This window comes from Parasteatoda tepidariorum, chromosome 3 (assembly GCF_982258835.1).
Source record: "Parasteatoda tepidariorum strain Cologne lab strain chromosome 3, Ptep-v5.0, whole genome shotgun sequence".
NCBI lineage: Eukaryota > Metazoa > Arthropoda > Arachnida > Araneae > Theridiidae > Parasteatoda > Parasteatoda tepidariorum.
In genome coordinates, this window is record NC_141757.1 from 25,512,518 (window position 1) to 25,538,007 (window position 25,490).

The following is a 25,490-nucleotide window of genomic DNA, read 5'->3' on the forward strand; positions in this document are numbered from 1 at the left end:
AGCACATTGGTCGGTGCGAGCCGGGTGCGGAATTCGCATCGACCAGCCATCGCTGGAATTCGAAACCGCTCCGCTCATTGGTAGGCGAACGCTCTATCCTCTGAGCCACCACGACTTTAAGTACCCCATTTTATATTATTTAATATTTTATAGCCATCGTTGAACAGCCGATCCAATATTTTTTGTTGTTTACAGCTACTCCGTAGCCTTGTAAATTTGAACAAAATCCAGATGACAACGGAACTCTTGGATCAATTACTGGGCGAAATTTGTTTTCGTGGAGGACTTTTTTGATAGAACTAACCCGCATTTGCTTTACATGAAGATAAAATCTACGAAAAACTCCCACAATGAGCGTGACGGCAACGGCTCTAACCCTGTCTATCACTGAGAATACTGTACGTCGGCACTGTGGTCGGTGCAAGCCGGATGGGGAATTCCTATTGACCAGCTATCGCTGGGATTCGTACCCGATTCACCTAATTGGAAGGCGGCGAATGCTCTATCCCCTCAGCCACGACGGATCTAAGTACATTATTTGAGGTTTGAATGCAACGACGATAAGGCTAAAACCTGGAATCTATAAAATGCTCCAATCCAAACAGCAGATCCGCTAAAATTAAAGGTGATCTATGACAGCGCCGAAAGTAATAAACAATAACACTAGAGAAAAAAAAATTTTGTTGCATTTATACAAGTACTTGATCTTATTTAATTCAAGAATGGGAATTAGATTTGAAATTAGTGTTTTGTTAGGAGAGCTACAGAATTTTTTTTTCTTCAAAATGACACTTTTAGTTTAGTTTAGTTTCGATCTGAATATAAAAGTTTCTGAAGAATTGTATAGGTATATACACCGAAGAGCCATTACATTATTACCACCCTGCTGATAATATGTAGGACCACCTTTAGCTCTCAAAACTTCTAGCGCCCGCCGTGGCATTGATTCCACAAGTTGCTGATAGGTAGTCTGAGTTATCTGGTACCACGCGCTCAGCAACTGGTCCTGCAATTCCCTCACATTGCGAGGAGGTAGCGTGGCAACACGAATTTGGTTTTCCAAATAGGACCACAAATGCTCTATTGGATTAAGGTCAGGTGAATTTGGGGGCCAAGATATGACTTGAAAGTCACTGGAATGTTCCTCGAACCAATCCATGACTATTCGACCCTTATAACCTGGTGCATTATCCTGTTGGTAAACACCATCCCCCGCAATAAAAACTTTTGCCATGAATGGGTGAACCTGGTCTGTAACTATGTTCAAGTAGCTTACAGACGTCAGGGATTGTTCTATGAGGATCATGAGTCCTAATGTACCCCATTAAAACATTGTTCCTGAGCGAGAAATCATGAAAACCTGGACGAGCCCATTGTTATAGATGGAGGGTGGTCATAATGTAATGGCTCTTCGGTGTATATACAATACTTGCAACTCCTTCGAATATAACACTTAGAGAAAAAAACATATGTCCTTAACGTATTGCGTATTGTATCATAACCTAAAATGTGTTATCGCTTTTTCCTATCACTCCCTACGTAGCTGCAGCAGCGAAGTGGAGATATTTAGTATTCATTTGAGTAAATATCAAAATATCATACTTCGGACAATATTATTGAATTGTATAAAAGCTGTAGAGAAGAACCTATTGCAGATTTGAAATCAGCGACGCGAAGATATTTAAGATCCATTCAAAAATCTCATACGACAAAATAAATAAAATTAAATAAAAATTGTACCATAGTGTAATCTTTATAAAAAAAAAAAATTCATGATACTATTACTTGCGGCGATGACGCAAAGGTTAAAGAAATAATCTGATGGACCGAGGATCTTACACAGTTTGTGGTTTGAAACATTTGATCTTGAAATTGAGGAGTACTATAAACAGTAATAGGGTACGCAGTACCCTTAACGTCAGTGGATAAAATTTAATTGTCTGGAAAACGAAGGCGGCCAGTCTGAAACGCTGACCATCATCATGACGTTGGTCACGAAATTGTATATTCCTAGCTTCCATTCTTAACTATCAAGTTGAGGCGGTATGGCTTCACTTTGTCTTACATACTCGTACAAAAAATAGAAACTTAGAGAACGTTATTAAAATTTTATTTAAATGTTACATAGTTGTATTTTTTTACTATTTCTTTTGTCTTCTTTCACGTCCTTTAAAAAAGGCTTCTTTCAAAATGAAAATAAAATGAGCCTCTTTTGTCAACAAATAAACATGCATTTTCAATATTTTTCTTTCAAGACAGATCTGGCTGATATTATCGGTTCTTATTCTTCCGTTACAGACATTTTCCATCTGCTGTGCATTTCTGAAATAAAGAGTACAGTTTATTTCACAGGTGGAAGAAAAATGGTGTAGCAACAAATCATTATAAATTTGCGTCCCCAAAAGTTAAGCATATTTTACGATTATGCAAATCTGAGGCAGAATGGCAGGTAACGTGATTTGAGAAAACAATGCAAAAGAAGAATTTTAATTATCAAAAGAATCAGTTTGGAGAAAAATAGCTAAAGCGAACTTATTGTTTATGCGTAGTAAAAAAATTTTTTAACTACAGGGTTAGTTGGCTATTTCATAAGATGCATTGACATCCCTACAGCCACACCTGTTTCACAACGCTTATTTATGCCTGCGATAAGAGGGTGAATGAGTTGTGTCCTTAAAAGTAATAGTAGTACTTTATTTACGTAGCACTAGAGCTGCACAGAGGACAATTGGTTACGGTCTGGGTAGCTTCACTAAGGAAGATCCGAATACATGCAATCACAGTTTTGATTCTCTGCAGAGGAAATGGCTCCCCCGCATTGGTAGTCCGACAATCTGAGCGCGAAATGTGTTTACTTTACGGTAGAACGTTTTAACGTTGACCGATACCGCATATCCTCGATCTCAGGCTGATCAAAGTGGTCATTCACAGCTCACTGACTACAGCCAGTGATACTTGACTACGGTGATCTACTAGGAAAAGTGTCTTAGGATCAGTTCTCTGTGCGACTTGTTACTTTAAAAATGTTCGCGGTTTGTTCTTTTCGGTTCTGGAACAGAGTTTGGTGCGGAAGGGCAGTCTCCCAAGCATATCCCACTCATGCTCAGATTAAGATCAGGAAAGTGTGCGGGTCACTGCATGTGTTAAATATTTTAATTTCCAAACAAGTCGTCGACCATGATAGCGTGGTAACAAGGCACTTTATTATCATGAATATAAACCCAGGACCGACAGCATCTCGTCTCCAGGACTTTGTCGCTGTACATTTTAGCAGAAACAGACCTCGTGTCACAGATATGGCGGTCTGTTTTGCCAACCAACATCATGCCTGCCCACACCGTGATTCCTATTGAAGGAAAATGCTGTTTTCCCGTGTTGTTTGTTGGTTAATAACGGGTTTCATGTTCTCTCCAAATCGTTATCCTACGAGAATTAGTGTTTTGAGTATGTAGGGACTTGTCACGGAATTGTACGTTGGCAAACATCAGTACTGAGGTTTCAAACTCCAATTTAGACAAGCGCATTTATGTGCGAACGTGAGAGAAATGCAAAAGGCTTTTATCTTATAGTCCTGATGGACTGTAGTCTCCCGACATACCGTCCGGCAGGATGGAGTCTCCAATAACGATTGGCCTCGATACTCTTTATCCTGTGACAACTGAGAGAGTCGAACCAAGTTCTCTGGAGGACTGAAAGTAAGACGGAAAAGAAAACACAAAAACGTATTTTCTTTGAATAAACATTACCGTTTTATAGACGGATTTGGTTTTCTTACCCCCATATTATAGGGGGTAGCCGTAATCTGGAACATATGAACCCAATAGTTTAGTCAGGAGAGTGATGCAAAGTTTGGTCCCCTTAATGCTAATTTTATTTTTTGCGTATTTCCCCATATCTGGAGAACTTTTCGAGCAAATTGAAAACTTTTTGCACACGTTTATAAAATTCGTTTGTTCAACGATAATTTAAGCGGAAAATAACTTTTCGTAAATATTTATTATTCTATTTAGCAATAGTCGAAGAAATTTTGAATAGCAAGATAAAAAAAATTTTGCATCACTTTAAAAAACTTAATTTCACATAATTAAATACAAAATTTGAGCGAAATCGATTTTTAAAAAAGTCATGTTTTTAATTTAATTTCTCAGAATAGCCAAGTAAGGGATAATACTCAAAACTCGGCAAACCTTGCGTTTCGCCGTTTCGCAAGAAAGGTTTAAACCCAAATCACGCATGATCATGTGATTGGGCCATACCTACAGCCAACAATCTTGGATGGCGATTCATGACCAGTATTTTTGCCAGAACTATTAAACCGTGTCGCAGCACATATCACACGAAGCATGTGGTTCCAACACGAAGTGGCACCAGCCCGTTCGAGTGTGAATGACTCAGATATCATGGGCGATGACATACCTGCCAACTTTTACGCATTTGGCGTAAAATTTTATTTTTATATTTAAAGTGGTAGTAAATCTAAGATCTCTCGTTTAAAAACTTAATTTATAAATGATTTTAATCACCACTATTCTTAAGAAAATTAAGCATATATATTCATATGTGTTACAATCATGATTGTCAGTTTAACCGGTTAACGCCCAGCGTCATATATTTAGGACAGTTCCGTTTTTCAAAGACATTCATAGTGATGGGAAACTTTTTTCAGAATTTTCATTTATCTGGGTGAATTGAAAGATTCTCAGATACCACAATGATTTAGTTATTTCTGACTAGATCCAGAATTAAAAGGAGCAAGTACCTTTTGATCTATCAAAGACTTTTCGAAAGCCCTAACAGTAGAAAAACTAATTAATTTCGATAATACCAGAGATGCCAACTGCTCCGGACACGAAAAATAATTAATAAAACGGTAAATAACTACAAACTAAATTTTGCAAATATTTTACTATTTTTGCTTGCTTTTTAAGAGATATAGCATGTCTTAATTACTAAAAAGTGGTGAATTACATAAGCCTACGAATTATTTAGAAATAGTGGTGGATAAAAATCTACTAAATTGAATTTATTAAACCAAGAATCACAATTGATAAACTACCACTTTAAAATATATATTTGCTGTCCGGAGCAAGTTGGCATCTCTTGTAATACATTATACCACCTTTTCCATAAAAACCACTTCTTGTATCATTTCAATATATAAAGTCGGGACAAAACGGGTTAAACTTTTTCAAATACAACGTATTTTTTTGCTTAAAATTGAAATTTTAATTTCATTTTAATACCGCTGGGAAAAACCATAATGGAAGGGATTAAAAGTTGGCAAGTATGCGATTGATAGGCGGTGAGGGTCCAGTAAACTGGCCGGATCGTTTACTCGATTTATCATGTCTGGACAACCCAGTATATACTAACTAACTAACTAATCATGTTTTTCAGAGTACCTATCCATGTATGGATATCTGCTCTTTCATCTAAATCCCAGTATATACACATACCTGCAAACTTTTAATCCTTTCGAAGATGATTTTCCCCAGTGGTAGTAAAATGGAATTTAAATTACAATTTTAGGCAGAAGCATTACGTTGTATTTTTAACCCTTTCGCACCGACTGTCACAAATACGTGCCAGCATAAAACCGGATCAACCAGGGTAGAAAGATAAAACTGGTAATCAAAGTTATTCTTTAGCAGTTTATTTGTAGGAAGAGTTATAATTGCTTGATTTATTTAATTCACCATTACTTTGTTCAAAATAAAACTATTTAGTTATACTTTGAATTAACATTGATCATATATATGATTAAACTAACAATAATTAAAGTAAAAGCAAAGTAAGTCTGTCAAATTAGAAACGACTGCATTTAAAATACCGTTTTTTATTTAATTACGTCCTGATCCCGATTTTGTACGAATGCTTTTCTGAATCACCCGTCCCCAAGGGGTTAATGAACTGAAGCGGATAACATCAGGCTTAGATGTAGTACGAAGTACCTGCCCGCAGAGCGGACACTCCAGTTCTTCGTCTGTGTTGATGCCCGTGGGCGACTAGAGTACTGTGTTTAGCAATAAAAACAAGAGAAATAGCAGAAGCACTGGTTGACGTAAGTTTATACTTGTTGTCGTGGTTATAAAAAGGACAAGTTAGGTATAATACTAGGGGTGGATACTCCCGAGTCGGCGATCACATGAAGGTCACTTCACCTCTCTGGGAGTATCCATAGTTGGATGAGGGGAAATATTATTTATAGTGCCTTGAAAGAACACAATCTGACGATAGGAATGATGTTATTGGGTTATACAGTCTCATATCTGGTATTAATTCTTTATTCAGTAGTAGTTCATTAAAGCCTGCTGGATCAGGATTTTTTGCTTTACTGAAGAATGGGATATTTAGCTTACTGACAAATTCATTGATAGTGCTGATGTTAAGGTCGTTTCTGATGGCACTGTTGGGAAGGATTACCTCTACTACTTCACATATTATTATATATGGTTAATTTTTTTAAAAATAGTGGTCGTCATAAAGATTATAAATTAAGTTTATAAATGCAAGGAATGCACAGAAAGCATGCATTTTACTACCGCTTTAAATATATAAATAAAATTTTACACCAAATGCGTAAAAGTTGGAAGGTATGTATATAATATAAATACAATTTTACAGACAAGTTAAAAAAAAATATTATGATAAAATTATTTTACCCCTTCTTTATTATCTTTAGTACAGGCTGTATTTTTAGAAAGATTGATGGTTACTTGACTATCTTCATAATCACAAATCACCTTACAAGGTTGATCCTGAAAAAAATAATGAAATTTTGATAATGAAAATTTGAAAAAGTAATAAAAAATAACGAAAATATAATAATGAAATTTTAAATGATTTCTGTAGAAAATTTAATAAAGAAGACAGTTAAATCTTGATTAGAAAAAAAACAACAACATAGTTTTCCTTTTTCAGAAGTCTGGTACATTTACCCGACACTTTGTTGCTTGATACCTTTATTGCTCGACAACTCATTTTCTCGACAGGTACGTTTACCAGACAGATTCATCTGTCCAACAACTCTTTTGTTCGACAATACATTTGCTCGACAAAAATATTGCGAAAATCTTAACTGATTCATAGATATAATACATTGGAGAAATCATTAATTATTGAAAAATACTAATTATGTGTCGTTTGGGAACAGGGAAAAGGGACTCGTTACCTTTTAATGGCAGAGCCTGTTTTAGACATTTATAATAAAATACAAAAATACAAAAAGAATATAAAAAATCTATGAAACTAAAGGAATAAAAAAATCCAAATGGAGCAAGAAAACATAAACTATAATAAAACAGCAAAAATAATAATAAGTAAAAATTTTTATAAAAAAACGAACAAACAGAAAGAAGCCTTAAAAAAACGTATTAATTCTACCCAGAATTAATTATAATTCTAGAAGGTTTAAAAAATCCTTTAGAAAGCAGAAAAAAAGGCTTACAACATAATAATCATTAAATATCGTTGGCATTTTTTCTGCCATGGTTAGCACAGCCTTTTAAAAAATTTTAAGCAGTTCCCAAAAGAGAATTTTATTCTCATGTCCTTTACATGCCATCCCTGTCGGGCAAACGTACGTTTGTATAAAAATTCAATAGATTCTTTGTATATATTTATGCGTGTACTTAAGGTACGTTCATTGCTATGAATAACACTTATAAAATATGCTGATAAAAAACGGGCTAAATAGTGTGTTGATAATTGCAAAATCAAACAAACAATCGTCTCTGTGATTAAATACGCACTTTCTTTGACCAAATTTGATTTTGTACTCTTTACATATAGAAAGGGGAGATGCATTCTTGAAAATGTCATCTCAATATAGTAGTCAGAAAAATGTAGTAAAGAGTTTTAATTTCGGGTTATATGTTTGGAACTAATTGTGATGATTAAATAATAGGTACTCAACTATAAAATTAATTTTCTCAATTTAATATAACGTAGTTGGAAATATTTACATTCTACTACTACTACGTAATTATATTTATTACAAAACTTAATTTTTGAGAAAAATTTTTTTTGATAAAAATAGGATGAAAATGAACTAAAAATTTTAAAAATTCGTGTTTTTTCTTTCTCAAAACCATTTTACCTATTTCATAAAAATTTCTGATCATTTAAAAAAAAAAGGAGAAAAAAAACCCATTTGTCTTACCTTATATGTACTAACTCCGATGAGGTCTAAGTCTTTATTATTGTTTACGCAAGCTTTTCTATCCTCCTCATTCGGGGTTCTGTCATTGTCATCTGAATTATCTTTTGAAGAACGAGTCGAAGGGGAATTGTCACAATTGCATTGATCAAATAGAAACTGAAAAAAAAATATTATTTTTTAATTTTTTGCATTTTAGTCTTCATTAGATGGTAATACTTGCTCAAACACAGTTCAAAATGTATTAAAACGGTCAATTTGATATTTTGAAAAACCTGTCTTACAGCACCAAACTCGCCCCCTCCCTCAAACTAAACCCATCCCCTGAGATTACCCATAACACTAGGGAATGAGGTTGAGTTTAGTTTCATTATAGCGCGGCTGTGAGAACTCCTCCAGACTCAAAGTCTAGGGCTGTCTGCTGCTATGGTAACAAGCGAGAGCACATTTCTAATGGGGGAGCAATGGAAGAATGAAGGTGTCGATTGGTTTACTTATGCAGACCTCTGCCAAGATCAAGACAAAACTATTCACTCCACACCCCTATTCGAAGTGACTTTTCCTTGTAACCATGGCATCCACCACGACGCGAGACTGATGTCTGGAGGAGTTCTCCTGAAAGCCGCACTTTAGATATGTTTTTCAAAATATCAAGCAATTAAATTATAATTTTATTTTTTGATCTAGATATATTTTGCAGTTTTCATACATTTTCATCACCGTGCATGTTGCTCTCCGATAGCAGTAGATTAGTACTCCAAAATTTATATTTGTTTGAAAAAACTAAGGCTTGTGTCCATCACAACATATTGACAATTAGTATATTAATTTTGAGACCAGAAATCAGCTCATAATTACTTTTCAATCTTAAGTGGTATTTGAAAGAAGAGTATAGTACAAATGTAGAGACGATAACTTTCGTAGGACCAGTGCTTCTGCTTATATCAAATCAATGGAATTAATTCAACAAATACTTAAAGAAAACATAACATAATTTAAGAAATTTGATTGTTAGAGTTGTTAAGTGATCAACTTCACCCAATCGTGTTGAGAATTCCCACAAAACAACTGAAGTTCCGGTTGGCGACATGCTTGTAAAATGAGCTTAACTCTGTCATAAATTGGCCACCATTTAAAAGTACTCGGAGTGCAAAAGTCTAATAAATGACCGTGTTTCAATCCGTGTTTCAACATCTTTTCAATTGTATTCAAAACCACACAATTAACAATTGATTGCATAATTTCAGTGAAGTGTTATCATTTACCTGATATACTTGCCTATTTTTGCTTCTTCAATTCTAAGAATCCCTTTTCGCTACTTATCTTTAAAAATCCTTCTTTTTGTCAACCAGTACAAAAGTTTATAGAAGCTGCTAGAATGTTAGATCCAGAACAGATAACTTAAATATTGATAAAGACTGTATTCGAATAAATTTTAATGGTTGTGATTTTTTTTTTGTAAATTATCAATGCGAAAGATCCTGCGTCTTATAATGTTAAACTTTTTTCTGTGAATATGGACTAAAGTTTGAAGGAAGATTCAATTTCTTCAATTATTCTACTTTAATTATCGTTAATATGCTGTGTGTGAATATAAGATAACTTATTTAATATCTTTGCTATAAGTGAAAATTGGAAAGTAAAACAAGGAAGAAACTGAAAAGTGTAGAGGATTGCATTTTTGGTGTATAATTTTACAAATATCTGTCTGCGTGATTTGTAAGCGTCAATTTATTATTTAATATAATACAAATTTGATTGTCTTACCTAAATCAAGAGGTAAGGACAAATATTTCTTATGCAATTGTAGCGATAATAATTTAGTAGAGTATTTAAGTATAAAGCTGCGCAATAATCTATTATATATAATTATCTTACGTGGCTCCCAAATTTTGGCTGTATTTCTTTTCCGCCGGTGGCAACATTTGCTTTGTTTTGTTTACGTTTTGAAAACACCAAAGCATTCTGCTGTTTCATGATGTGTTTCTGATCTAATAGATATAATTCTCTTGCGTGACTCCCAAATTTTGGCTGAAGTACTTTGTACAACTAAATAAGATTATTTTCACTACACTTAAATATTTACTTTATTTTCTTCATTCATAGAGAAAACAGTCGGCAAATAATTCTGTTAGGTTAAAAAACAATTCGCTAAAAAAATAACGAATTCTAAAGGAAATAAAAATAAACAACTTAAAAAATAAAAATGCTGTTGCCAGCCATAGAATTTTCTGAAAGTTAACTTATCAACATAAATCAAAATGACATAAAAGCGCAACTAGATCAAAATTATGATACCTGAGCGCTTGAAGTAACAAATCCTTCAATTCTATAAGTGTTGTATCGCCAAATGCCCAAATTAACAATTGAGTTTTTAAAGAAATTCTATAAACAGTTTTAAAGAAACAACCTACTTCTACAACAGCTTCTTGAAGAACTTGGCTCATTAATTAAAAATATTGTTTTAATTTTACAATACTAACTTTACTTCTACTTTCATTATTGCTATGACCCTCTTTCATTACATTTTACAACTTCATGCTAAATTTGAGGACTTTAAGTTGTTTTGTGGTTGAATATTGACATTTAGAAATGTGTACACAAAAAAAATTATAATAAGAGGTTAAGAGCTGCCTCAGAAAAATTTGAATTGTTGACATTGAATTTAACAATGGAAACAATCGTTTTTGTGAAAAATTGAATTGTATTGTTGACATCAAAACTAAAAATATTGTGTTTCAACTTAACAATACTATCTTAATTTATACTTTAGAATTGCCTCGGAGAAATTTGAATTGTTAGCAATGACTTAAACAAAAAGTTTTATTTTAACTGACAAATACTATATTATAATTTTAACTTTTTCTATGACTATACTCCTTTTCTTACTCTTTTCTTTGTTTTTTATACATTTTATATTTTTGTGATAAAATAAAAAACTTATAGTTGTTCTGCTTCTGAACTCTGATGAAAACACAAAATGATGGGCTTCAACAATCAAAAATATATACATTTTTTTTACAAATTCCATATTATTAGGGTGGCGCCCTTCTGAGAATTAAAAATACAAAATTATCTTCATCAAAGCCGATGCTTTACATCCGGCGTTCAGTGGCAGACTACTATTTCATATTGTTTTAGAGTTTTAGAACACTTGGCTTTAGCCCTCTGGTGGGAAAGACTTTAAAACAAAACTTACAACAGTTACTTTTCGCAACAACTGAAATTTAGAATAGTGTGATTAAGAAAAATATGTGAACTGTTTGCAATTTCAAATTAATATTGAAATTTACAGGTTTAGAATTTTCTACAGTGAAAAGTTTTCGGAACTTCAGTATTCAAAAATGCATACAAAAGCTAGACGTTAAGAACGTATCCAATGAGCGAGCAAAGCGAGCATCGGATTGCGAATGAACTGCGACAGCAGTTCCGGGGGTTGGAGAGCGCCAGCGAGCAGGGGGCGAAGCCTCCTAGTTAATGTTAAATACTTGTATTTATTATGAGATATTGCTTTTAGGTGGTTGTTTTTTTTAAATTTAATTGATAACTCTGAATTTAATTGATTGAATTTAATTGATAACTGAACTCTTTAATTACTCTACCATTTTTTATATGTTCTGATTGGGCATGTAAAAATAGATTTATTTTTAAACAGTGCAATATACACCATTGAATGCATACCTCCCCAGTAGGACTGGGCTATAAATCGATATATCGCGACATATCGATTTAACGCCTGTATCGGCAGGCCGATGCGGCGACTTTCGTTCCAGGCGATGCATCAGAAATCTGATTTAAGCAGTCGAGTAAAGAAGACGAACGATATAGCGATATACGATATAGCGATACAAGACACGTAAGGATCTCTTACATTCCGATGCCAACTCGTGCTGGGGAAGACGATGTTCGTATCGTTATATTGAAACGGCCTTGATTGATGAGCGGTAGAATCAGTTTTGAGAACATATATAGTGATCTCGCATGTTCGTTTCCGCACCTCTTAGTTCTTCTTTGTCGCGACTTGATATCGTTTCTTGTAGATTATTTTCAGTGGGACTGACTTTGTGATTGCCGTCGTTACCTTGTTCTGAACGCAATCTATAATTGAAAAGAATATATAAAGAAGTGTTTCTTAATTAATTAGGAAATTTTTTTTTTGAAATAAAACTTTCTTTTTTATTTTTAAATGTGAAAATTAATTTTGATATTATATGTTTAAGTATTATTTTACATTATTGAATTTATTACAAGCGGAAATCTAATTTAACTTGCCCATAAAGAATTAAACTAAAAAGTAATTAAATTTGTTAGGCTATTTTTTATTTTATTTTTATTTATTAAAAACTTTTTGGATAAAATAATAATTTAATGGGTTTTTATTACTGATTTTAAATTTATAAATCTCTAGATGTTTTCATTTTTATAAATAAAATTATAACAAAACTTATTTTTCCTCTTTTGGATTTGGGCATAAGTCAATTAACTTTGTTTATTCAAAAAAATTTGTTATGTTTGCGATTGCGACTTCCTTTTTTAAAATCATTTAGCACTTCGTTTTATTAAAGAGTATAATCGTGTTTTTTAATTTTCTTTCGATATTGTCAGTTGATTATATTATCGAATATCATAATTCTTTTGTTTTCTTTTTTTAAGAAATTAAACCTTACTCTGTCAATTCGGTAATTATTCAATTTAACTTTATTATTTATGTGAAATAATAATGATAAAAGATAGTGTTGTTTTAAAAGTGTTTTTTTTTTTGTTTAATTTATTTAGCACTTTGTTTTAAGCATACAAATAATTTTTAACGAACTTATTTTTTAAATTTTTTTTCTATATTGTTAAGTAAAATATATTGATAAATTTCAATTTTATTTTTTTATTTTTTATTATTTATTTTCAAACTAAGAAATCTTTCGTTATTTGCGCGATCATTTTTAGAAAATATAACATTAATATCTTTCTTAAGCAAAACGTGTACATCAAATTCATAAATTGATTTAAATCAATCTGAGTATGAAGTTTTGATAGAAATCCGACTTTCTGCGCCTTACAAGTAAATGAATTTCAAAAATACTATATCGCGATGCAAAACTGACGATGCATCACGATATAAAATTTCTTATATCGCCCAGTCCTACTCCCCAGTGGTAGTGAAATATAATTTGAATTACAATTTTAGGCAGAAACATAAGCTGTATTTTGATAAAGCTTCTGCGGACTACCACGATGGAAGCTGGATTTTGTTGCAATCTCGGTGTTAGGCGCGAAGCAACCAATTCACCATAATTTAAAAGCCGTTAATTTAAGTGAATTACCACAGCACTATTGCGTAATAATATATGTACTTAATTTTTTAAAAAATAGTGGCGGTGAAAAGATAATAAATTAAGTTTATAAATACAAGGAATATATAGAAAACATACATTTTACTACCAGTTTAAATATAGAAATAAAATTTTACGCCAAATGCGTAAAAGTAGGCAGGCCACATCAACATTCAGAACAGTGTTGCCAGAACTTAAGATTAAAAAGTAGCGGATTCGAACATTTTGTAGCCCATATATATATATATATATATAAATTTATTTACTGCACTAATTTATTTGGCTATATTTCTGTAAAACAGCGCCGTTTGCCAGAAAACACTAAAATTATAATAACATTGGCTAGCTCGTTTTTTCCCAGCTTTTTTATGTGTAAAAATCAGTCGGAACTGTCTTCGATATTTTAATGTTGGTGCGGTCTTTGAGCTGCATAAGAATACTAAGAGGTTTCGACCTCAGCTCGTTTCGTTCCCCAACCTCAAGAACCTTAATTACTCGCACATAAAAATGTTCTCACTCTCACTAGCTAATTTTTTTTAAATAAAAATTATCTCGCGTTTCGAGGAAATTAAAAATAAGACCTAACTAGGACCCAATCTCCAACAAGAAATTCAGAAAAGTTCAACTTCATGGGCCTACATCTGTGTGCTCTATGGTATTAACACGCAGCATATACATTACCGTGTTTATCATTTAAAGTAATTATCTTTCCTAGTTATTTTGCAATTACTATAAATGTTTCGAAAGGTTTAAAATGTTGACATTTTCGAATTAAAAAAATTGTCGTTATTCAGTTTTCCTGATCCCTAAGTGCATTATGTTTCAATTAACTTAGTCATTTTTATTCATAATTTCATTGTTATAGTTAATTATTACTTGAAATTTCATAGTATATATTTTTATTTTAAAAACAAAATCCATCTTTTGCATTTCATCGTCATCATTGGGTGGGCCTTGGCCTTCTATGAAATATTTCTTCATGTCGTTCTCCTTGATGCCAATTCTGATTATCATTTGCGTTTGGTAATACGAATTTTATTTTAATATGATAACTATCCAAAACTTAATTTTTATTTGTTTCATTTATTTATTGCATATTTGGCAAAATGAGGTGAGAAATAATAACTGTAACCATAGCAATACATATTATAGCTTCCTTTAAAAAAAAATAATTTCATCATTTACAACGGACAAATCTAAGCTCTAGAGCAGGGATGGGCAAACTTTTTTGGTCGAGGGCCAAAAATCGAGAAAAAAAATGTTTGGTGGGACAAATAAAGCTTTCAAATTTTTTTTTAAAAAAAAGCGATATACAAGTTTTAATTTAAATATTTAGTGAGATGAATGAAATTGCGATTTCGTTTTTAAAAGTTCCTTATATTAAGGTTCGAAGCGAGATGTGCCTATTTTGCGGAACAAGGCTAAATGCTTTTCTGTTAGTCCACTTCTGAAATGATTCTTTCTAAGGTTCAAAGTTGAAAACTCTTGTTCACATATATAAGATTAAGCAAACATAGAGCTGATTTTCTGGGCATGAAATATTAAATTTTGGAAACTAGCTTTTGGTAATGATTTGTAAAACTTTGGCATATTTAGAAACAACTGCTTCAGATGATTGTTAGATTGTCCGCTCGTTGGATCTTAAAATGCGTAGTCTGCCAAATGTGAAGTACAATTTACCTATATTAGATTCCTCGAGAAAGACAAACGCTAGTTAGAGCCAATCTAAGACTATTCTATGAAGAACTTCTGCTTTCAACATTTTACCAATTGAAGCTGTCTGTGCTAACTATTTCCATCAATTTATGTTTTGTAGAACAAAAATAGAGAAAGTAAAAAGGTCATCAGTACTTTGTTAAAAAAGGAAAAGCAGAAATAATTTTAAATAGTTGACAAGAAAATGGATGTATATTGTTTATGTATATTGCCACTGATCGGCAAATTAAAATTATATCCGCGGGCCGGATAAAACCTTCCGGCGGGCCGTAGTTTGCCCACCCCTGCTCTAGAGAGATATAAAATTTTTCCTATTTTTCGTGCAACTGTGAATAGATCGTGATTTACAAAAGTGAAATGAATTCACTAAAAAGCATTTAACAGTACGATATTTTTTGGAAACTCATTGTCATTCACAACAACTATTTTCATTCATCAGGTAAAATGACTTTGGATTTAATTTTTCTGTGTTTCAAAGCGAGTAACGTGATTTTTTTTCTCCAGAAGATAAACGATTAATAATAGTTGGAGTTAAAAATCATTTTCCCCATCATACTCTCCGTGCATTTTTCCATATATATCTTTGCGATTTCCCGAGTCTACGATTTGAAACATAAACATGGAAAGATTATAGACTCCATCAGTAAAACATATCAAAAATCCAAAACTGAAGCGAGAACGTTTTCAACAACAACAACAAAAATGTCCTTTTTAAAAATGGTAAAGAAGCTGCAAACTTTCAGAATCTTTTTATAATGGGAAGGGAAAAAATTAAAAAATATATATATATTTCAGTAAGGAAAAAAAGTAGCGCATATTTAAGATTTGTAGCGTTCGAAAAATAATAAGTAGCCCAAAAAGTAGCAAGTAGCGAAAATTCAATTTTCAGTAGCGGGGACTTTTAAAAGTAGCCCAATCCGCTACTTGTAGCCCAATTTGGCAACACTGATTCAGAATGCAAATGTAGAGACAAATTATTATTATTACATAATTTAATTAAATCATGACATAATACTATCTTGGAGCTTTAGTAGTAGATCATTTTCTTCAATTACATCGTAACCGAATCTATTTACAACTTACTGATGCTCTACTAATCAAGATTTTTTATTATTGAAATAACTTACTACACATTTTTTTAAATTAAAATCCAGAATCAAAAAATTCTAGGTTAAGTTTATTAATATGAATAATTTAATCTGTGTTTTATATCTGTGTTACTTATATTGCTCAGCCAGTTGTTAGAGATACTAGTGTCGTAATTCACAACACAATATTTACTTGGAAATTATTCAAAAGTTTATATGCTATCCACTTTATTCTAGCTCTCTCGTGGCTAAACTTTTAAAATGTTGGCAAAATTATCAGAAATTCTAAAAGTTTTAGTTATTAATTGCCTACCACTCTATAAAAATTTCGTAAAAGTCCATTAAATTAATAGTTTAATATTATCATTGCACATTATATAAACGTCAAATATTGTTTTTTCATTGTGATGGAAAAAACCTATTTTTTTCTCAAAAAGGTAAAATGTGGTTACTTAATTATTTCACTCTATACACATATTTTGCAAAATTAATGCAAATACTCATGTAGCCATAATAAACTGCAATAAAACAAATAATCGGAATTCAAAATGAAAGAAAATAATAAGCAGTATCCACTTTGTTTAAGCATGGCCTCTTTTTCCTTAAATGCACGCAGTTTTTTTTTTTTTTTTTTTTTTTGTCACTATAAATTGTTGCAAACCAACACCAGGGAATAGATTAATTCCTTACTGTTACATTAATTCATTCTAGATTAATTCCTTACGGATTACTGTTGCAAAAATGAAATATTTTGTGGGAGTGGGAAAAAAATACCTAAATGGAAAAAATTGGATATGGCATTTAGATTTAGTAAAAATTTGATATTTTATAATGTTATGTACCACTTGAGTTTTAAAATAGAACGCTGAACGCGAACAGAACAAAAACAGATTGCAAAAATGAAATAATTGAATTATCATACTTTAACTCTTTATTATTATATTTTTAAAATAAATAATCATTATGTGTTATAGCGCTTGTGAACCCATTTCTTGCAGGAGTCACGTTTTTGTAATACTTTTCTAATAAAAAAATTATCTTTTTGAAAAAAATAGGAAATAGTATTTAAAAGGAAATACTAATTAAGATAATCTGATAATTCAAATATGAAAAAAATAATTTAAAAATGCATACCACTTTAATTTAAAAAAATATTTAAATAATAATAGAGATGCCAACTTGTTTAACTCCGGACAGCAAATCTATATTATAAAGTGGTAGTTAGTCAATTGTGATTCTTGGTTTAATAAATTCAATTTAGTAGATTTTAATCCACCACTATTTCTATACAATTCGTAGACTTATATAATTCACCACTTTAGAGTAATTATGTCATGCTATAAATTTCAAAAAGCAAGCAAAAACAGTTAAATCTTTGCAAAAATTACTTTGTAGTTATTTACAGTTTATTTAATTATTTTGGCGTGTCCGGAGTAGTTTGGCATCTCTGTAATAAATTTTTGATCGATTGCTAATTTATTCTGCTCTTATCATACATTAATGCTATTCACTAATTCCTTAGTTTCAGGGGTGAAAGCCAGACGGAAAAGAGGAAAGGCTGGTAGTAAAACCATTTCAGTTATAGCTAGAGTTTTGGGGAGGAGTTTACTTATTCTTTTTTTAAATTTTTCAACAATATCTACTTTATCTTGGAAAAGAAGCAGTTTTATATATATGCCAGAATTATAAAAAAAATCTTGATAGTTACAGATATTTCATTTTTTTCGAAAAAAATGCTGGAATGAAATGTTTTACGTACCAGGTTTTTCTTTTTTCCGTCTTGCTATATAAGGGCTTTCACCCATGCTTAGTTTCACCAAAATAAATTTTAAAAAAAATGAATCAATTTAATTATTAGCTATTTGTTAAAAATGCTCGAGAGAAAACGAGCTTCGAAGTTTAATAATATAAGATTTTACCACGTTTATATTAACTTGCCTTCGTGTATGTCTGTTCGGGTGGAATTTTGTAATCGATTTTAAACTAACTTCCCGATTAGCTACAGACTTCAAATTTGGCACATAGTTCAGAATTGAATGACAATTGATGAAAATGAAGAGAAAGAAGAGATACAAATTAAATAAAATTATAAAGAAAAATTAGCATTTTCGCGATTGTCTTTTGTTGTCGATTCGATTATTTCAAATTAGTGTCACGTGTCAGTTGAAATGTTCTGTGTACAGTGAGTGAAAAAATTGAGATTTTGGAAGTGAGTACAAAAAATAATATTTTTAAAAACCATGTTTTTGTAGTGGAGAAAAATAATTAAAAAATAAAAATTTGAAAAACAAAAAACGTGGGGTGCATAAAATACATAAAAGTACATATACGCATTTTCTAACTCATGCACCCGCACAGCCACATCCACATATGCATCTACATACACATGCATATACACAAACATATTCCACATTCAGATACAATTACAATTACAGATATACATACGCACATTCTCATGAGCACACATACACACACTAATATAACATTACTGTTATGTATTTCATGCGCCCCACGTTTTTCGTTTTTCAAATTTTTAATTTTTATTTATTATTCTCCATTACAAAAACGTGGTTTTTAAAAATATTATTTTTTATTTTGATTTTTTTTATAAATACCTTTTGTTAGCAAACACTTCAACATAATATTTCTCTTAAAAGCATATTATTAATAAGAATTTATTAACTAAAATAAATAAATGATTTTGTACAATTATCTATCTAAGATACTTACGCTTGATATACCTAATAAGGCTAAAGCACAAAGAAATACAGAACCCATTTCTTCAACGCCAAAAAGTAAGTGAATTAATTTTTTTATGAGTACAAAAAAGTTTCTGCTCACAAATAACACATTTATATAAATTCTAAGAAGGTGAACATAACGTAAATTTATAACAAAAAATAAGTACTATTATAATCTCGAAATCAGAATACAATAGAAAAGAAATGGGACAGTTCTAGCACTTTTGATGACGTTGTCGGTCATGTAATTCAGTTGGATTTATTTTTGTAGCTCTTTTTTTTATGTTGTAAAAGCCACACTTCAGAAAAATCGCTAACTTATCATTTCGCTGGAATTCGAAATAAAAGAAAATCACTGTCATAAGAGAATGACTATTATTTGAATACAGAATGCTGATGAAGTTTGAACAGCTTCGTTGTTATATTTGTGAGAACGCCAACTCTTAAGATTTATCTTGGGCAAATAATTTAACAACAACAGATGGGGAAATATGAATCAAATATGATTCAGTATTGATCTAGTTAGCACTGGTAACGTTTAGCATTGGTGACTGAATTTATGCAATTTCTTCACCTGTGATGAGTGATATACAGAATATATATATATATTCACACAAATCTACAATAATGGCAGAGACACTTTCGGTTTTTGACATTTCTTAAAATTCCTCAAGAAATATTTTGTAACTTTAGACGTCTTCAGTTCAAGCAATTTTTTTCATACTTCGCTAATAAAATTTAAAGCTTTCAGAGATTTGGAAGACCTACAATAAATTACGAAATAAAACAAGTATTTTTGAACACCCGATGCCAGAAAATCAAGCAAAATACTTGTAGTTTGTATTGATTATTTATTACTTAGTTGTTATTTTTAACAATTGCTGGAAGTTTCGTAATCCTGGAGGAAATATTTATGAAGATACGGACATTTGTATAAAAAATTAATTTTCTCGCCTTATATTTTTTCCCTATAACTACATAAATATGCGACGGCATTAAATTTTTTTGGAGAAATTTCAGATTCATAACAAAATTGTTGATTTAAAATTTAATTTTTTCTTTTTTTTTAAACTGTGCAAGATATGAGTATTTAAGCTTTTGTACTGTCCATACCGAGAAAAAAATATAAAAATGTTTTTTCATAATTTTGTAAGAAATCGTATTTGGCAACTAATGATAAAAGTTTTATCTGAATATCTTAAAAGTTTAAAAAGTTTCAAGCATTTTTTTTTAAAAATGATACTATTAAGCAAGTCTTATTAAAAATGAGACCGTCATCGCAGGGATCACCCCCTCCCCCCATAAAAATATGTTTTCTTTTGCAAGTTTTCTTTCTCTTTACCATCAAAGTTTAGTTTCCTGACGATTATTGTAAGGCATTATCATTTGTTATTAAATTTTATCTAATGATACAAAATAAAATCTGTGAAAAACCTCTGGTCGTTTTAAGCTTTCCTTTAAAAAGTGCAGAAACTGCTTCGAAAATTGCTTGAAACTTTTTAAATTAAGATATTAAAATTAAATTTTTATTATAAGTTGCCAAATACAATTCCCTACAAAATTATAAAAAAACTAAAACTTTTTAAAATTTTTTCATTGCATGCGCATTATAAAAGAACTAGCTTAAATGCTCATAACTTGCGCAATTTTTAACGCAGTTCAAATAATTTATTAAAAAATTCCCAGTTGAAAAGTACACTGGTATAGTATAGTGCGCGTGCATATATAGTACACTGCTTAGCAAAAGTAAAGCATTCCCGCAACAACCCGTTGTATGCTATGCTAAGGTAAAGGCTAAACAATTTCGTGATGAACGGCATGAATGTGGCGATGTGGCCTGCACTGAGCTCAAGCAGCCTTTACTTCCCAGACAAACTGGTAGTGGTACCCATCGATCTGAAGTTGGATGGGCTTCGAGCCGAAATTGGGGATCGAACCCCAGTTCTTACCAATGCATTGGCCATGCATGGCAGCACTTCGCATGCTTTCACCATTAGCTTGTGGATGGGAAAAGGAAGTAGATTAAAAACTTTTATGTTATGTTAAAAAAACTATATGGAATAACTATAAACTATTTGAATACTACATCGAACATAATTCTAAAAAAATGCCATGGAAATTTTGAAAAATACTTTTCGCAATTAAATACGAAAAATATTAAGATATTTAAGTACATTCTACAGTACAAATATCTAGTACAACTGAAAATAGGAGGAGAGAGAAGGGCTAAGACATGGAATCGGTCTTCTTCCCAGATGACGTATTCGAGCGTTGCGATTGCGGCATTTGCGACGCAGGATGGGTAATTAACTTAAGCATGATGTAAATTATGAGTGTAAATAAATAAATTAATAAGCACGAAAAATACTTATGGCTGAAAATTTAAAAATCTCCCATATTAATTTACATAAATAATGATATTGAGTCTGCTAATTGTAAAATAATTCATATATATATATATATATATATATATATATATATATATATATATATATATATATATATATATATATATATATATATATATATAAATTAAAAGGGGGAAAAAGAAAAATAATAATAATAAAAATAACAAACAACTGGGGGAAGAAAAAAAAAATTAAAAAAAAAAGGATAAAATTTTTTTAAAAAATCTGGAAAATAAAAGATATAATCTTTTCATCAGCCCACACGATTATATCCGCAAAAAAGAGTGCTTTCTAATATTGTATCAATATAGCCAAAGCAAAACATATCAATACAATAGTGTGAGGAGCACTCAATTTTTTTTTACATAAATTACAACAAATAAAATCGAACACAATAAGTAAAAATAACACGCAAAAACAGAAAATAAAATATAAAGAAAGAACAGAATAAAACATAATCTATAAAGCGAGTAGCTAAATCAAATGAACTTACATGTACGGGAAATTTTTCAAGAATGATTTAAAATATTTTCGTAACTGCAAAATATGAAAACAAAAGCGCAAATTGAACGTAACTAGACGAGTTTTGTTTTAAAGTGCGTTCTTTAAGTTTTGTTTTAAAGTTTAAAACAAAACTCCTCTAGTTACGCTCAATTTTGCAAATTTTTATGAGCCCAAGTAAGGCAGCATTGGAAGAAGTTTTTTAATATTTAAAAATTAGACCAAAAACGCTTTTCATTTTCACAAAACTATGACTTTTCACCATAATGATGTTTTGCACCATTTTCAAAATATACGTAAACAAAGCTGGCTTTAGATAGGCTAAACTTGGCCTAACAGTCATGAGTAACAGTTGCAAACTCACAGCAGTTAAAAAAAATTGCATATTATTCTCAAAAAAACATTTCACATTACGACGGGGCCTTCGAAAAAACAGCCCCTATGAAGGGACCCGACTTTTGTTTAAAAATAGTAATAAATTCTGGCTTTTCATTAGATATGATTCTATTTAAATTCCCATTTAGTTATGTATATATTACCCTCATAGAAGCATTAATATTGAATCTTGAATGATGGGAGGGGCTGATATTAAGGAGAAATAATATATATTTCCTAGGATTGCTGTAACACATCGTAATTCTAGTCCAAAATTAGAAACTCGTTGTCATTTAATGTTTTAAGACATATTTGCTATTAACAAGTTGATTTTACATAAAGATGCGATTAGAAAGGAATTTAAGAACAGAAATTTTAGCGTGCACATTTAAGTGAGAGTTTCGGCTACTGCGTCATCAAGATATGTAACTAAAAAAAGAAAACTAAGGGAGTAACGTGAAAATGCTCTCAAGATCCATGTATGTTCAGATTGCAAAAAAAAAAAAAAAAAAAAGGTCATATCCAGCAAATGTGTTAATCAGGTTAATGTCATAAATTTCCAATTTTATTATTAAAAAAAAAGCATTACAGTTAAATATTTTTATTTTCTATATTTTTTTGTGTCATCAAGAAATATAACTAAAGCAAACATTCAGAACAAAGTGAAGAAAACAGATATGAAAACACACTAAAGCTGCAAAAAAAGAAAAGGCCATCATTTGCAGCAAATGAGTAAAAAGTAATTGTTTTTTTCCTTTATATTTTTCGGTCATATTTATATAACGGTTACAGGTTAATTAATGATATATGTTCCTTTTTGTTCTATGACCATTTGCCATTGTTACGTGAGTTTTCCAATTTGCCATTTGTAAAAGGACCAGACTTTATTTAAGAAAATTGATCAATGCTGATTCACAGCATCATCTGAATTTAACGTTTTTCCCCACAAAACGCTTTAAAGAGAGAGAGAAACAAATGGAAGTCTGATGTCACAAAGTCAGGCGAGTATGGTGGGCAGGACAACACATCCCAGCCAAGCTTCAATAACTCTTGACTGGTAGCCAAAGTAGTATGTGGTTTCATTCAGTTATTTTCATAATTCAAATATATCAATAAAAACATACCACAGAATTCTGAGCATCGAATCTCTACTATTAGAGAAGTTTTATAAAATTATATCTTACACCTTTTTTTTTTCTTTTTTTTAAAAAAAAAGAAAGTAAGGAAGGTAGGTTGCTGTGTATTTACGTCGCACTAGAGCTGCACAATGGGCTATTGGCGACGGTCTGGGAAACATCCCGGAGGATGATCCGAAGACATTCCATCACAATTTTGATCCTCTGCGTAGGGGATGGCACCCCCTCTTCGGTAGCCCGACGACCTGCGCGCGAAGTCGAGCACTTTACGGTAGCACAGTTTAACGAGGACTAATACCGCACACCCTCGGTCCCTACGCAGACTGATCCAAGTGGTCACCCACCCGCACACTGACCGCAGCCAGTGATGCTTGACTTCGGTGATCTTCTGGGAACCGTGTCTTAACGATCAGTCCACTGCGGGACAAGGAAGGTAGGTCTACACTCAAAAAGATCTAGGAAATACTACATTAGCCACTTCCCACTTCCACTAATGGCCTTCCTGCCCATTTCCTAGGTATACAACAATTTTCAATCTTTCTAGCGTAAGTTTTATTTTTTCCTGCATTACCTTTACCTTTGAAACTAGTTATAACAATAAAAAACATGCTGCAATTTTTAGATAACACAAATAAAATAGCTCACAACTGTACAAAATGGAAGTAATATATTTGCGATTTAATGTAAAAAAAATCCAATACATCAACACTGAGCGGTGATGGCTCAGGGGATAGAGCGTTTGCCTTCTAATGAGGTGAACTGGGTTCGAATCCCAGTGATAGCTGGTCGATACGAATTCTGCATTCGGCTTGCATTGACAACAGTGCTGACGTAAAATATCCTCAGTGGTAGACAGATCATGGGTTAGAGTTCCCCTGCTGTCAGACTAACTGTGGGAGATTTTCTCTCTCCATGTAACGCAAATGCGGGTTAGCTCCATCAAAAAAAGTCCTCCACGATGGCAAATTTCTTCCTATACTTGATCCAGGAGTTTCCCCATCTTCTGGATTGGGTTTAAAATTATAAGGCTACGGAATTGAACATTAGTAGTCGTAAACCTCAAAAATTGGGTCGGCTGTTCAACGACGGTTATAAAGTAAAATATCAGGGTTCCCACGATCTGGAAAAAATAAAAAAGTTGTAGCTGAGATTTTTCAAGACTACTAAAAAATGCTTACATTTATTTTCCATTTGTAAATAATGAAATTATTCCAGAGCTATTTTTTGCACCTATATATATTTCCTATAAATTAAACATTTATTAATGGCTTGAAACATTTAGATTTATCACACTTTTGCTACCACTTTAAAAAGAAAAAAATCAAGCTCGTGGGAACACTGTAATATATATTATAAAGAATGAAATATCTTGCAATAATCGATCAATCTACAGAAATTCTTAAAATAATAAAATTTCTCCCGATACTTGATCCAATAGTTCGCTTGTCTTCTGGATTGGGTTCAAAATTACAAGGCTACGGAGTTGAACATTTGTAGTTGTGAACTCAAAGAATTGGGTCGGCTGTTCAATGACAATTACGAAAGAAAAATAAATATAATGATACTAACTAGAAATATTTATCCGACCTGCTTAATATCATTGTAATTTTTTTTTAAATTTTCATTAAAAATCAAAAGAAATGCTGTCCCCTTAAACGAACACAAAACAACTATATAAATCCAAATTCAAAATCAACTTTTTGCACCATTGTTAAATAATCCTTTTACAGAAAAAATGCAAAAAAAAAAAAATTTTTTTTTGGGGAGCAAAAATTAAATAAGAATTAGATTTAAAAAAGAAGTTTGCGGATGAAGTTACAATGGTAACCAAGCAGGTTTGAATTTATCTCACTAGAATAGGTAAAAAGTTGATGTCTTTTAATTGAATAATTTTTAATTTCGATAAAACAATATATTTCCAGGAAACAGAAATTGTGGGCAAGGGTAATTGTGACACAAAGTGAAAAACCTTGAAAATTTCATGTACAAAAAATCGATATCAAGGTATCAATTTATATAACCTACATAATAAACATAATT

General features: G+C 31.6%; 1 protein-coding gene across 1 annotated transcript; it reads right to left on the minus strand.

Annotated features, from left to right (window-relative positions):
* Nucleotides 1-2,094: 2,094 nt before the first annotated feature.
* On the minus strand, nt 2,095-19,373 carry LOC107439440 (uncharacterized). The gene is made up of 4 exons (XM_016052039.4): nt 19,020-19,373; nt 8,162-8,317; nt 6,663-6,758; nt 2,095-2,322 (listed from the first exon to the last, which is right to left on the minus strand). The coding sequence occupies exons 1-4, from the start codon at nt 19,065-19,067 to the stop codon at nt 2,293-2,295; spliced, it is 330 nt and encodes a 109-aa protein (XP_015907525.3). The 5' UTR covers nt 19,068-19,373; the 3' UTR covers nt 2,095-2,292.
* Nucleotides 19,374-25,490: the final 6,117 nt, after the last annotated feature.

Coding starts and splice junctions, on each gene's coding strand:
- LOC107439440 (XM_016052039.4), bottom strand. CDS start 19,067: ATGGGTTCTGTATTTCTTTGTGCTTTAGCCTTATTAGGTATATCAAGC. Junction 8,318..19,019: donor CCTTATTAGGTATATCAAGC/GTAAGTATCTTA, acceptor TTTTTTTTTCAG/TTTCTATTTGATCAATGCAA. Junction 2,323..6,662: donor CTAAAGATAATAAAGAAGGG/GTAAAATAATTT, acceptor TCTTTATTTCAG/AAATGCACAGCAGATGGAAA.